The sequence below is a fragment of the Ranitomeya variabilis genome, chromosome 2 (assembly GCF_051348905.1).
Source record: "Ranitomeya variabilis isolate aRanVar5 chromosome 2, aRanVar5.hap1, whole genome shotgun sequence".
Classification (NCBI taxonomy): domain Eukaryota; kingdom Metazoa; phylum Chordata; class Amphibia; order Anura; family Dendrobatidae; genus Ranitomeya; species Ranitomeya variabilis.
The window spans coordinates 540,213,935-540,228,963 of NC_135233.1; the positions used below are offsets into that span (position 1 = coordinate 540,213,935).

At 50.1% G+C, this 15,029-nt stretch overlaps 1 protein-coding gene across 3 annotated transcripts in view; it reads right to left on the reverse strand.

Annotated features, from left to right (window-relative positions):
- Positions 1-15,029, reverse strand: part of SLC12A4 (solute carrier family 12 member 4) — a 474,963-nt gene that overhangs the window by 403,984 nt on the left and 55,950 nt on the right. For 2 of the 3 annotated variants that reach the window (XM_077288127.1, XM_077288128.1), the window contains exon 4: positions 11,571-11,702. In XM_077288127.1, coding sequence (XP_077144242.1) covers positions 11,571-11,702 — 132 coding nt within the window. Of the gene's footprint in view, positions 1-592; positions 700-11,570; positions 11,703-15,029 lie in introns of those variants that run through there. The other variant, XM_077288129.1, reaches the window with a different exon arrangement.

Sequence of the window (15,029 nt, forward strand, 5' to 3'; positions counted from 1 at the left end):
CCAGATGGATCTCCATGAGCCAGGCGACTCCCCGGACCTGGCCTCACGGTACCTGCCAGCAGAGGGGGGAAGCTGCATTAGGACCCCCGACGCTGCTTTCAGCTCTGGAGCCCTTGCCATCCCGTTAAGGTAAACTGCGCAAGCGGCATCCAGGCTGGGCATCCTCTTCTCTCCATGCGTCTCCCGTAGGAACAGGAAACCAACTGTGGGAGCGAGGGGGACCGCCCCTTTTCTCTCTCCATAGGGTTTCCTGTTCCTAGGGGCGGATCCCCTCTCTCAAGTGGGTGCTGTCGTGGCGAAGAGAAAAAAAAATGGCCTATTACAGCAAGGTGATGAGCAGCTTTTCCTCTGCAGAGATTGATCTTCGCATGACCGTGTGTTCATAGCTGAGGTGTGGAGCCAGAATTATCAGAAGGCGATCGAATGCCTGAATCGTAAGCCGGCAAAATTGGATACATTTCTCTGGATAACCGAATAAAAAAAATAATAAATTATTTTAAACACACAGATATAATGTAACACAACATTGTATAACAGCAATAAAAAAAAAATGAACACAGATGTCAATATATCTTTTCTCCCTATATCTTACCTCCTTAAATCTTGGTAAAGGACATGGAAGTATCCCTTTTCCTCACACTCATGAATAATGGGATGAACCCACATCCGTTTTGGATGTCTTCTACTCCTTCTCCTCCGAGATGGCTCCTATGGGAGAATATAGTCTATTATTACATGGTACTGTACAACGCATGGAAAAATCGCTGCTAAGGCTACTTTCACACTTCTATCGGTACTGGCCCGTCGCAATACATCGGGCCGACGTACCGACGCACGTTGTGAAATAACTGCACGACGTGGGCAGAGGATGCAGTTTTTCTACGTATCCGCTGCCCATTCTGCAGTCTGGGGAGGAGGGGGTGTATTTTCTGCCGCACATGCGCAGTCGAAAATGGCGGACGCGATGCACAAAAAAATTACATGGAAATTTTTTTTGTGCTGATGGTCCGCCAAAACACGATGCATCCGTTGCATGATGGATGCAACGTGTGGCAATCCGTCGCGATCCTTCGCAAATACAAGTGTATGGGAAAAAAAAACATCCTGCAAGCACATTTGCAGGATCCGTTTTTTCCTAAAACGACAGATTGCGACGGAGCTCAGACGGTAGTGTGAAAGTAGCCTAATCCACAGCATCAGAAACGCTGCATATCCGCAGCCTAATCCGCAAAGTGTGCACATCTAATGACATTCTCTTACCTGCTCACTGTGGTGGTGCAGCAAAAGCAGTGCCGTCAGCAACAAAAGATGGTTTTGTTGTGGGGAAAGACGCCAATGGGGCTGAACGTGCGGCATGTTGAATGCAACAAGAAGGCAAAATGGAGAAGAGGGGTTGGAACAGGAAATTACCTCAAGAGAGCCTTTTTTTTAACCAACTTTATGTGTGGTTAAAAACGCTGAAAAAAACGCATGCGGATTTCCTGGGAGTGATGTCAGGTTTCTCAGTAAAATATCTGGAAAAATCTGCACACATTCCTTAACGTGTGCACATAGCCTCACATGTTCTTCCAATGTGTTCTACTTAATTCTGTGCACTATATGTCATATTGGGGGCCTCTATGTGGGAGAAACTGGACAAGGTGGGAGAAACTGGACAAGCTGAGAGAAAGGACAAGGTCTCTTCGTCACACAATTGCAGATAAAAAAAAAAACTTTTACCAGTGGCCAAACATTTCTGTAGTCCGGGACATAAACAATATGAAAAGTTGTCATATTAAAAGGCAATTCTAAAACAAAAACATTGCAGGGTTTGGGAATACAAGCTTATTAATGTCTTTGATGCCATCCACACAGGACTAAATCTGTCATAAGGATTTATAACTCACTACAGAATATGCTCCAAAGAAGTTGAGGGCACCAAACCTTTGATCTTACTTGGATATTCCGACTATAACAGTTAACTATAACTGTTATACCATGCCTGAGGAAGGGACCTAAGAAGTTCCGAAAGCTTGCTTTGTAACATCATTTATTTTGTTAGTCATTAAAAGTTATCATAACTACAAGATTATCTAAAATATAAAAACCAGTGGCTCACTTAAACTGTCACATTAATTACACAGATTCTCAGTATAATCTCATAGATGACTTCAGAACATTTTTTGTCAATATGCTACAAGCCACTGTCCCTTTAATATAAAGTGGCTATATAAACCATAAATTAAATGGATAACCAGCCAGTTAGATTAGATAGTAATAAACTAAACCATAAAAAAATGGATTGATATTCCTATTACATTTATAGGAGACTAAGCTGACAATAATTAGAAAGGTCTGAATGGAATCGTGATCTGTTAGTTTGAGGTCGTATGGCAAAGTCAGTGCACTTAGTTGTGAATACGGTCTAAATCTCCTTCCAGTCAATAACTGTGGCTTGAAGGGTTCCCAAATGGTGCCATTAGTCTGAATTGCTTAACTAAGAATGGCAGTGTTGATATAAGCACCTTGCAGAGTGCGCACAATTAGGGGTCATCAATAATAATTGTAGAGCCTGTCACTGCAGCACAAGGGTATATAAGGGTAAGTATAGGTAGCATCAAGGGTTAATGGAGTCGTCAGCTCTTGGGTGAATGAATGTATGGCTGAGGCACAGTATCAGTAGAATGAGGTCATGACAGCACTAAAGCTAGTTTCACATTTGCGTCTGTGCGCAGCGTATCATCCGCAACCTCAAATGCATGCTAAAGCATGATAATGCAGCGGTTTTTATCCGCATCTGCTTACGCATGACGGCAAAAAAGAAGCAGCGTGTGCATGCGTTTGTATGCATTTTTACATGCGCTTGCGCTTTTTAAGCGCATGCGTTTGATATTTCCAGGAGGGCGTGTCTCAATGGCCGTATCTAAAGTTCCCGGACATGCGCAGTCCAAAGTACTCAAGTGCATCGAACGCATGCATACGCAAACACATGCGTACACATGCGTTCCCATAGACAGTAATGCTTTTTTTTTTTTTTTAACGCACTCATCTGCATGCCTGCGCATATTTGATGTAAATTTGCTGCCTCAAAAATTCCAAAATGATGCGTTAGCCGTGCCCCACCGCGAAAAAACGCATGCGTAAGCAAAGGCGGGTGAACGCATGCAAACGCATGCATTTGCATCTACAATGTTAAAGATAGGAAATCAAGACGCATGGGGATGTATGCATCAGAAACACTGCGGACGCAACCGCAAATGTGAAACCAGTTTAAGGCAGACACTGGTGGTGGGAGCCGCCAGCCTCGCGTGAAGGGAGCCGCCAGCCTCGCGTGAAGGGAGCCGCCAGCCTCGCGTGAAGGGAGCCGCCAGCCTCGCGTGAAGGGAGCCGCCAGCCTCGCGTGAAGGGAGCCGCCAGCCTCGCGTGAAGGGAGCCGCCAGCCTCGCGTGAAGGGAGCCGCCAGCCTCGCGTGAAGGGAGCCGCCAGCCTCGCGTGAAGGGAGCCGCCAGCCTCGCGTGAAGGGAGCCGCCAGCCTCGCGTGAAGGGAGCCGCCAGCCTCGCGTGAAGGGAGCCGCCAGCCTCGCGTGAAGGGAGCCGCCAGCCTCGCGTGAAGGGAGCCGCCAGCCTCGCGTGAAGGGAGCCGCCAGCCTCGCGTGAAGGGAGCCGCCAGCCTCGCGTGAAGGGAGCCGCCAGCCTCGCGTGAAGGGAGCCGCCAGCCTCGCGTGAAGGGAGCCGCCAGCCTCGCGTGAAGGGAGCCGCCAGCCTCGCGTGAAGGGAGCCGCCAGCCTCGCGTGAAGGGAGCCGCCAGCCTCGCGTGAAGGGAGCCGCCAGCCTCGCGTGAAGGGAGCCGCCAGCCTCGCGTGAAGGGAGCCGCCAGCCTCGCGTGAAGGGAGCCGCCAGCCTCGCGTGAAGGGAGCCGCCAGCCTCGCGTGAAGGGAGCCGCCAGCCTCGCGTGAAGGGAGCCGCCAGCCTCGCGTGAAGGGAGCCGCCAGCCTCGCGTGAAGGGAGCCGCCAGCCTCGCGTGAAGGGAGCCGCCAGCCTCGCGTGAAGGGAGCCGCCAGCCTCGCGTGAAGGGAGCCGCCAGCCTCGCGTGAAGGGAGCCGCCAGCCTCGCGTGAAGGGAGCCGCCAGCCTCGCGTGAAGGGAGCCGCCAGCCTCGCGTGAAGGGAGCCGCCAGCCTCGCGTGAAGGGAGCCGCCAGCCTCGCGTGAAGGGAGCCGCCAGCCTCGCGTGAAGGGAGCCGCCAGCCTCGCGTGAAGGGAGCCGCCAGCCTCGCGTGAAGGGAGCCGCCAGCCTCGCGTGAAGGGAGCCGCCAGCCTCGCGTGAAGGGAGCCGCCAGCCTCGCGTGAAGGGAGCCGCCAGCCTCGCGTGAAGGGAGCCGCCAGCCTCGCGTGAAGGGAGCCGCCAGCCTCGCGTGAAGGGAGCCGCCAGCCTCGCGTGAAGGGAGCCGCCAGCCTCGCGTGAAGGGAGCCGCCAGCCTCGCGTGAAGGGAGCCGCCAGCCTCGCGTGAAGGGAGCCGCCAGCCTCGCGTGAAGGGAGCCGCCAGCCTCGCGTGAAGGGAGCCGCCAGCCTCGCGTGAAGGGAGCCGCCAGCCTCGCGTGAAGGGAGCCGCCAGCCTCGCGTGAAGGGAGCCGCCAGCCTCGCGTGAAGGGAGCCGCCAGCCTCGCGTGAAGGGAGCCGCCAGCCTCGCGTGAAGGGAGCCGCCAGCCTCGCGTGAAGGGAGCCGCCAGCCTCGCGTGAAGGGAGCCGCCAGCCTCGCGTGAAGGGAGCCGCCAGCCTCGCGTGAAGGGAGCCGCCAGCCTCGCGTGAAGGGAGCCGCCAGCCTCGCGTGAAGGGAGCCGCCAGCCTCGCGTGAAGGGAGCCGCCAGCCTCGCGTGAAGGGAGCCGCCAGCCTCGCGTGAAGGGAGCCGCCAGCCTCGCGTGAAGGGAGCCGCCAGCCTCGCGTGAAGGGAGCCGCCAGCCTCGCGTGAAGGGAGCCGCCAGCCTCGCGTGAAGGGAGCCGCCAGCCTCGCGTGAAGGGAGCCGCCAGCCTCGCGTGAAGGGAGCCGCCAGCCTCGCGTGAAGGGAGCCGCCAGCCTCGCGTGAAGGGAGCCGCCAGCCTCGCGTGAAGGGAGCCGCCAGCCTCGCGTGAAGGGAGCCGCCAGCCTCGCGTGAAGGGAGCCGCCAGCCTCGCGTGAAGGGAGCCGCCAGCCTCGCGTGAAGGGAGCCGCCAGCCTCGCGTGAAGGGAGCCGCCAGCCTCGCGTGAAGGGAGCCGCCAGCCTCGCGTGAAGGGAGCCGCCAGCCTCGCGTGAAGGGAGCCGCCAGCCTCGCGTGAAGGGAGCCGCCAGCCTCGCGTGAAGGGAGCCGCCAGCCTCGCGTGAAGGGAGCCGCCAGCCTCGCGTGAAGGGAGCCGCCAGCCTCGCGTGAAGGGAGCCGCCAGCCTCGCGTGAAGGGAGCCGCCAGCCTCGCGTGAAGGGAGCCGCCAGCCTCGCGTGAAGGGAGCCGCCAGCCTCGCGTGAAGGGAGCCGCCAGCCTCGCGTGAAGGGAGCCGCCAGCCTCGCGTGAAGGGAGCCGCCAGCCTCGCGTGAAGGGAGCCGCCAGCCTCGCGTGAAGGGAGCCGCCAGCCTCGCGTGAAGGGAGCCGCCAGCCTCGCGTGAAGGGAGCCGCCAGCCTCGCGTGAAGGGAGCCGCCAGCCTCGCGTGAAGGGAGCCGCCAGCCTCGCGTGAAGGGAGCCGCCAGCCTCGCGTGAAGGGAGCCGCCAGCCTCGCGTGAAGGGAGCCGCCAGCCTCGCGTGAAGGGAGCCGCCAGCCTCGCGTGAAGGGAGCCGCCAGCCTCGCGTGAAGGGAGCCGCCAGCCTCGCGTGAAGGGAGCCGCCAGCCTCGCGTGAAGGGAGCCGCCAGCCTCGCGTGAAGGGAGCCGCCAGCCTCGCGTGAAGGGAGCCGCCAGCCTCGCGTGAAGGGAGCCGCCAGCCTCGCGTGAAGGGAGCCGCCAGCCTCGCGTGAAGGGAGCCGCCAGCCTCGCGTGAAGGGAGCCGCCAGCCTCGCGTGAAGGGAGCCGCCAGCCTCGCGTGAAGGGAGCCGCCAGCCTCGCGTGAAGGGAGCCGCCAGCCTCGCGTGAAGGGAGCCGCCAGCCTCGCGTGAAGGGAGCCGCCAGCCTCGCGTGAAGGGAGCCGCCAGCCTCGCGTGAAGGGAGCCGCCAGCCTCGCGTGAAGGGAGCCGCCAGCCTCGCGTGAAGGGAGCCGCCAGCCTCGCGTGAAGGGAGCCGCCAGCCTCGCGTGAAGGGAGCCGCCAGCCTCGCGTGAAGGGAGCCGCCAGCCTCGCGTGAAGGGAGCCGCCAGCCTCGCGTGAAGGGAGCCGCCAGCCTCGCGTGAAGGGAGCCGCCAGCCTCGCGTGAAGGGAGCCGCCAGCCTCGCGTGAAGGGAGCCGCCAGCCTCGCGTGAAGGGAGCCACCAGCCTCGCGTGAAGGGAGCCGCCAGCCTCGCGTGAAGGGAGCCGCCAGCCTCGCGTGAAGGGAGCCGCCAGCCTCGCGTGAAGGGAGCCGCCAGCCTCGCGTGAAGGGAGCGTGTCAATGATGTATTTACACAGCTCCTATGGCAGACACTAAAAATAGCAGGTGCAGTATAAGCAGCCACTAGATGCAATTGTAGAAGTGGTCACTAAAAGTACAGAACAAATATCAGGCAAGACAAAGAAAATGAAAAGAAACCGCCACATTCATTGCATGGTCATAGTAAATCAGAGAGCTGCTGCAAGCCCACATCAGAATCAGTAAATTAGTATAGGAAGTACTGCACCAGTACTTCTTAAGTCAATAAGGGAAGGGTCGGCGTCAGCATCTGGCGCAAGTGGTTAAGTTACAGGGCCCTGAGCAGGTGAGGGGCCACGAGCCAACCGGGTCGCTATGGGCATCTGGTGTCTGTGCCAGTGCCTGTGAGTGGCCACCCCCACTGGCTCAGGGCCCCAGCACTTGCGATACTTGCCTCTCCCCGCTCCACTGTAATAGGATGCAGGTACTGAGTGTGTCACCACAGAACAGACAGACCAACAGTTGAGGGGTTTATTAACAGGAATCAAGTTCTCCTTGCAGGGCAGAAGCAGTAGAATATAACTAACAATATAACAGTGCAAAAATATGGGAGTCAAACAGTGTGACAATAGAAAACGGAATTTCTTTGGAAAAAAAACACTTATCAGTCTCATGAGGACTTGCTTGTAGGGTCGTCTTCTCCAACGTAGGCGCCGAGATACAGCGGCACTTGTCGTCCCTCTGTTGTCCGTTGGCTGAGTAGTCTGTAAGAACCCGCTGACTGGGGTTTCAAGAGTTTATGTGGTATACACCAGCTCTGAGTCTTTAACTTTTGCAGCACAGCCAATCCCGGGAAAACGATAGTCAGTCCATTAATAAGTCTCTCAACAGGAATCAAGGGCTCTGCACTGGTACCGTGGGTACCAGGGGTCACAGTCTCTGCACGGGCCACTGTCTCCGCACAGGTGTCAAGGCGCCCCTCCCCAGTCACAGCAGAGTCTGCTTTATGTACTCACAAGATGCAGTCGTTTTGGCCGATCTCCCTGTATTTGTCCTATGACCGGGAGCTCTCCCTCTATCCCGGAGTGCAGCTGCGTCCTGCTCTGACCGCTGCTCACGCTGCTCTGGCCCTTGAGCGCGTGCGCCTTTCCCGCTCTCTGCCCGGCTTCCTTCCTGTTCCAGTCTCTAAGTCTGCCCCCTGGGGAACCTGTAGCACAGCTCAATGGTTCCAGGCACGGAGCCGAGAAGGTAACCGCCCCCGGAGTCTTCTTGTGCTTCACCTCCTTACACCACCGCTGCAGCGTCTTCCGCACCTTCTGACTGACGTTCAGGTCAGAGGGTGCGATGATGTCACAGTGCAGTGAGCCAGAAGACGGAGACGCTGAGGAGTCCAGAGCATCGACGAGGCGCGAGTATTTTTTATGTTTGTACCATTATATATGGGGACCATCATACACTGGAGCATCATATATGGGGCCATTATACACTGGAGCATTATATATGGGGCCATCCTACAATGGAGCATCACATATGGAGCCCGTTATACATTGTAGCATCATACATGGAAACCATTAGACAGTGGAGCATCATACATGGAGCCCATTAGACAGTGGAGTATCATATATGGGGCCCATCATACACTGGATTATTATATATGGGGACCATCATACACTGGAGCATCATATATGGGGCCCATTATACACTGCGGCATCATATATGGAGACCATTATACACTGTATCATCATACATGGAGACCATTTGACAGTGGAGCATCACAAATGGAACCCACTATACACTGAAGCATTATATATGGGGCCCATTATACACTGGAGCATCATATATGGAGCCCATTATACACTGTAGCATGATACATGGAGCCCATTAGACAATAAAGTATCATATATGGGGCCCATCATACACTGGATTATTATATATGAGGACCATCAGACACTGCAGCATCATATATGGGGCCCATTATACACTGGGGCATCATATATGGAGCCCATTATACACAGTAGCATCACACATGGAGCCCATTATATACTGGATTATTATATATGGGGACCATCATACACTGGAGCATCATATATGGGGCCCATTATACACTGGGGGCATCATATATGGAGCCCATTATACACTGTAGCATCATACATGGAGACCATTAGACAGTGGAGCACCATACATGGAGCCCATTAAACAGTGGAGTATCATATATGGGACCCATCACACAATGAAGCATCATATATGGGGCCCATTATACACTGGGGCATCAAATATGGAGCCCATTATACACAGTAGAATAATGCATGGAGCCCATTATACACTGGAGCATCATACATGGAGAGCCCATTATACACTGGAGCATTATATATGGAGCCCATTATACAGTGGAGCATCATATATGGGGCCCATTAAAAATTGTTTGTGTCTAGTCCCAGGTTAGGCTACGTTCACATTTGCGTTGTGCGCCGCAGCGTCGGCGCCGCAACGCACAACGCAAACAAAAACGCAGCAAAACGCATGCCCAACGCTGCGTTTTGCGCCGCATGCGTCCTTTTTTTCACTGATTTTGGACGCAGCAAAAATGCAACTTGCTGCGTCCTCTGCGCCCGGACGCAGGCGCCGCAGGGACGCATGCGGCGCAAAACGCAAGTGCGACGCATGTCCATGCGCCCCCATGTTAAATATAGGGGCGCATGACGCATGCGGCGACGCTGCGGCGCCCGACGCTGCGGCGCAGACCGCAAATGTGAACGTAGCCTTAAGGGTATTCTTCCCTCAGCAGCTGACTATGCAATATGAAACTTTGTCTGCTTATGTAATTGAGCTCACTTAGAAATTTTCCAACATCCATTATAGAGCTTTTTCTTAATTGCCAGATCCAGATTCAGTATCCGGTACGCACTCGAAGCCTGGAGACTGGCTGTTGGTGAAAAAGTTTTTTTTAAGGAGAACACCACTTGATCCCAGATTTGATGGTCCTTTCCAAGTGCTGCTGATGACAGCAACCTCTGTGAAGCTGGAGGGAAGACCCACTTGGATCCACGCATCGCATTGCAAGAAAGCTCCCATACCAGAAGATACAACCAAGCCAGAATTATGTTGTGGATGCCCTGCCTAACCGGATAGATGACCTACCTGATAAAGAATACACATCATTGACTGAGAATGCTATTGAATATAAGACTATGATTGCATCGAACCCCCGTTAGGGACAGATCTCCTGACCACCCATTTGCGAAAGTCTGTATGGAGTGGGGTGTACGCGCTAGGCATGCATCAGCTCACCGGCAGCACAGAAGAGTTGCAGCGCTTTGAGACAGGTGGTTAGGATTATGGCAAGTGATATCTAAGGGGGGATTGTGATGGAAATGTATACATTTTATATAGATCTCACTTGCATATATACTCACATCTAATATATACACTATAATGAAATGGTTAACTTAACCCCATGAGCCAGACCAGCTCAAACCAGACAGTTCCTTGGCATTTCCAGACAATAAAAACAGGAACCAACACCAGATATCTTAACTGATGTCTAAGATTTTTGCTGAATAGCAGGAAAGACGACAGCTACTTATGGGGTGCTAAATCAGCTTGTTGCTATGCCTTAACCAGAATCTTTCATGTATTCTGACAACCAATTAGATTGAAGCCCAACAATATGGTAATTAACTAACCTCCCCTAACCACCCCTTTCTCTACGCAATAATAAAACCATGTATGAACAATAAACCGTCAGTATTGGTGGAATGTTATTCTGTCACTTAAGTGTACAGTGTCATTCTTGATGAGCGCTCAAAATACTTAGTCTTATTGGGAATGGCCGCAGCACACACAGGGATAGATTTATCCAAACCAAATTTCCATAACACTGGAGTATCATACATGGAGCCCATCATACACTGGAGCATCATATATGGGGCCATCATACACTGGAACATCATACATGGAGCCCATTATACGCTGGAGCATCATATATGAGGACCATCATACACAGGAGCATCACATATGGGGCCCATTATATGTGGAGCACTATATAGGACTCATACGGAGCAATACATGGGGCTCATTATACTCTATGAGACTCATCATATACTGGAGAATTATATAAAGCCCATCATATACTGTATGGAACATTATAAGGGACTCCTGTATGTATGCAATATATGGAGCTCATTATACTGTATGGAGCAAAATATATGGGGCCGATTACTTTATGGAGCATTATGTGGCGCCCATAATACTATATGGAGCAATATGTGGGGCTCACTATTCTGTATGGAGCAATATATGAGGCTCGTTATTCTGTATGTAGAATTATGTGGCGCCCATAATACTATATGGAGCAATATATGTGGCTCATTGTTCTATATGGAGCACAATGTGGTGCTAATAATACTGTATGGAGCAATATATGGGGCTTATTATTTTGTATGGAGCACAATGTGGTGCCCAGAATACTGTTTGGAGGACTATAATTGTCCAGTTTCTGACACATTGTAGAATTTATAATAGATATCACTCATGTAATGTAAGTAGTAAGTGCAATATTTGGCATCGTACTATACCTATATTTCTAAGCCGTATCTGTGCTTCATGAATCGTTTTAAGTGTTAAACGGGCCCACAGACTCTTTTGCCCGGGGCCAATGAACACCTGGAGCCGGCCCTGAATAAGGGGTTAAAGCAGAGCGGACGGAGTTGCTGGGAGGAGGCGTGAATGTGCGTCCTTGGAGTGAGCAAGCGGCCCACTGCCGGCAAAGGCCCATATGATATTTGCCAGAACTGCCAGACTGGCCCTATTCTAGAGCATATGAAAGTTCCGACTTATTCTTAAGAAAGACGCATGCTTGGCTGGAGAATCACTGACAGTGACTATACTTTATACAGCTAGATTTTGCTGCCTGTTGCCACCACTTGGTGACTGATCCGAATAGCTTTATATTCATACAAAAAAGGAGCAATATGCAGCTCTATATAAAATATAGCAATGGGTATATTTTAACACTTCGTCTTTATATATCGTATAAAACATTTGCATACTATGTATTTCAGGTTATTAATCATCCAACAAAGCCTTTACCTTGAATACTTTCTTTCGAGCACCATCTCCGCTTTCAGCTTCTTCATGCTCCTTTGCTCCCTGTGTTAGGTTTGTGTAGTTTACAAGGCGACTCAGAAGGGAAGAAACTTTAGGTCTAATATCCAGTTCTTCCTAAAAAAAAAAAATAAATTAAGTTAATTGTTGGCATGTCTTTATGAATATGAATCCTGCAAAGTAACTGTCAGATAAAAAGATCTGTCCCAAGGTTTTCCCCCCTAATCAGAGCAGCATGGTGTAGGAGATCCCCATTTTAGTGATGTGTGACTTACATTGGGATACATAGGATTTCTTCAAGTTTTTTTTGTTACAAAATGAACCGAAACAGCAATTCTGGCAGAGTTTTCTTTTTTTTTCTCAGCATTCGCAACAAATAATAATAATTATGGTAATATAGCATTATTTGTACAGGTCTTAAACAATGTAATTTTTTTTTTTCCACTAAACTTTTTTTATGGTTATAAAAGAAACAGATGCTAGTTGTATCTATAGGTTTTTTCTTTCACAATATTTACTGATCCCAAAAGAGGAAGTCATCCTTCCATTGCACTAATAATACTCTCTAATGCCCAAGTACGACGTGCATTATCTCCAAGGTCAGCCAATCATGTCTTGCCCCTGATGGGATATGATTGCTGAAAGATTTCTCAGACAGGGAAATTTATGTCATGCCTCCATGTTGCCACAGCAGCGATCAGTATTCCATGACTGTGCTGCAGAGGGGCCGATGGTCTGACAAAGAGTGATCTTTATAGGGCAGATGCCTCACTCGCTGCAGCCTCTATGGACAGAGGCAAATGAGGGGTTAAAGTGCGGAGATCGACATCATTTACAGCCCGGCACATGAAGCCTCGCTCTATATGACAGCTGCAGAGGGCAAAGGCACAACTCCTGAGCCCGTGCCATCTCTCTGGCGCAACTGTACATCAGATTGGAGTAAGTCAACTACAACTCTGACATTCAGTAGATACAAATGGCGATGGGCACAACTGTAAATATGCATTGACTACCAGTCAAACAGACTTGGAAAACAATAAGTACCGTATATGCAAAAAGGACGACTTCACATCCGAAAAAATTCAACTTTATTATGAAAAAATGAAAACCTAACAGGGATTAACCACTTCACCCACAGGCTATTACCCCCTTCCTGACCAGGCCAATTTTTTCAATTTTTACCAGCGTCACTTTATGAGGTCATAACTCTTGAAAGCTTCAAAGCATCCCAGTATTTCAGAGAATGCTTTTTTCATGACATATTGTACTTCATATTAGTGGTAAATTTTGGGCAATATGATTTGCATTTATGTATGAAAATATTGAAAATTTGACAAAGAAAAAAAAATTAGAAAATGTTGCAATTTTCAAAACTCTAAATATTTATGCCCTTAAACCAAAATCGTTATATGACACAAACTAGATAACATTTACCACATGTCTACTTTAAAATCTGAATTATTTTTTAAACTTTTTTTGTTAGGAAATTAGAATGGTTAAAATTTTACTTTTTCCTACCAAAATATTTATTTAGCCCCACATTTTGCATTTTCAAAAGGGAACAGGAGATAATGAACCATAGAAGTATTGCAGTTTCTCCTGAGTAAACAGATACCTCATATGTGATGGAAAACAACTGTTTGGGTGCACAGCAGAGCTCGGAAAAAAGGAGAACCATTCAACTTTTGGAGCGAAAAATTGTCTGGAATTGATAGCAGATGCCATGTCACATTTGCTAAACGCCTAATGTGCCTAAACCACCCAAGACACCTCATTTTGGAAACTACACCTCTCAAAAGGAACTTATCTAGAGTTGTGGTGAGTACCTTAAATCCACAAGTGTTTCACAGAATTTTATATCAATGAGCCATGAAAATGGAAAACCATATATTTTTCTTACAAAAATATTGCTTTGTATCCAGATTTTTCCTTTTCACTAGGGTAACAGAATTTGTTATGTAATTTCTCCTCGGTACACAGATAACCCTTATGTGGTGGAAAATTACTGTTTGAGCGCACAGCAGGACTCAGAAGGGAAAAAATGCCAATTGAATTCTGTAGAGCAATTTTGACTGGAATAGATTGTGGATGCCATGTCACATTTGAAAAGCCCCCCCAACATGCCAAAACAGCAGAAAATACTCACAACAAGTCACACAATTTTGGAAAGTACACCTCTTTAGGAATTTATCCAAGAGTGCATTGTGCAGTTTTACGTCTCAGGCGATTGACAGAATTGTGTAACATTGGGCTAAGTGAAAAATTCAACGGAAAATTAAAAAAGGTATCCACTAAAATGTTGCTTTAGCACCAAGTTTCTTACTGAAAGAAAAGATAATAGAAAATGAAGCATACAATTGGTTAAATTTATTATGCAGTTTCTCCTGAGTACGCGAATACTCAATATGTGGTGGAAAACTCCTTTTGAGTCACAGTGCAAAGCTCAGAAGGGAATGAGCACCATATCAGAGTGCAGATTTTACGGTTGTGATTTGAGGGTGTTTACATTCTGTTTGAATGGTTTGAGGGAGCCATGTCACATTGACAGAGCTTTGAGGTGTCAGGACAATGGAAACCCTCCATAAGTTACCCCATTTTACAAACTGCATCTCTATTAATTCATCTAGGAATAAAGTGATTATATTGACACTACGGGTGGGTCACAGAACTTTATACAGTGATAGATTAGCAGTGAAGAAAAAATAATTACCGTATATGCTCGAGTATAAGCCGAGATTTTCAGCCCACTTTTTTGGGCTGAAAGAGACCCTCTCGGCTTATACTCTAGTCATTGTCAGCGGCGTGGTGACATACTCACCTGCTCCTGGCGCTGTCCCTGCATGTCCCATGGTCTCCGGGCAGCTCTTCCTGTATTCAGCGGTCACGTGGTACCGCTCATTAAAATAATTAATATGGACGCATATTCATTACTGTAATGAGCGGTACGTGACCGCTGAACACAGGAAGATGCCGCCGGCTCCCGGAGACCATCTGACAATGAGACGCTGCCAGGGACCACGCCGGGAGCAGGTGAGTATAACGGAGAGGTGAGCATTGCGCGATAGTCACCTTCCTCGTTCCGCCGCTGCGCGCTGCTCGGTCTTCCATCCTCTGCACTTACTGTTCAGGTCACAGAGGGCGCGATGACGCGATTAGTGTGCGCGCCGCCCTCTGCCTGAACAGTCAGTGCAGAGGATGGAAGACAGAGCGGCGCGTGGAACGAGGAAGGTGACCATCGCAAGTGCCGGGGGCCTGAGCGAAGAGAGGAAAGTATGTGATTTGTTCTATTTTAATCGCAGCAACAGCATATGGGGCAAATATGTGGAGCATCTTATGGGGCCACAATGTGTGGATCATCTCATGGGTCCACAATGTGTGGATCATAGATTACAGGGCATAATGTGTGGAGTATCTCATGGGGCATAATGTGTGGAGCATCATATG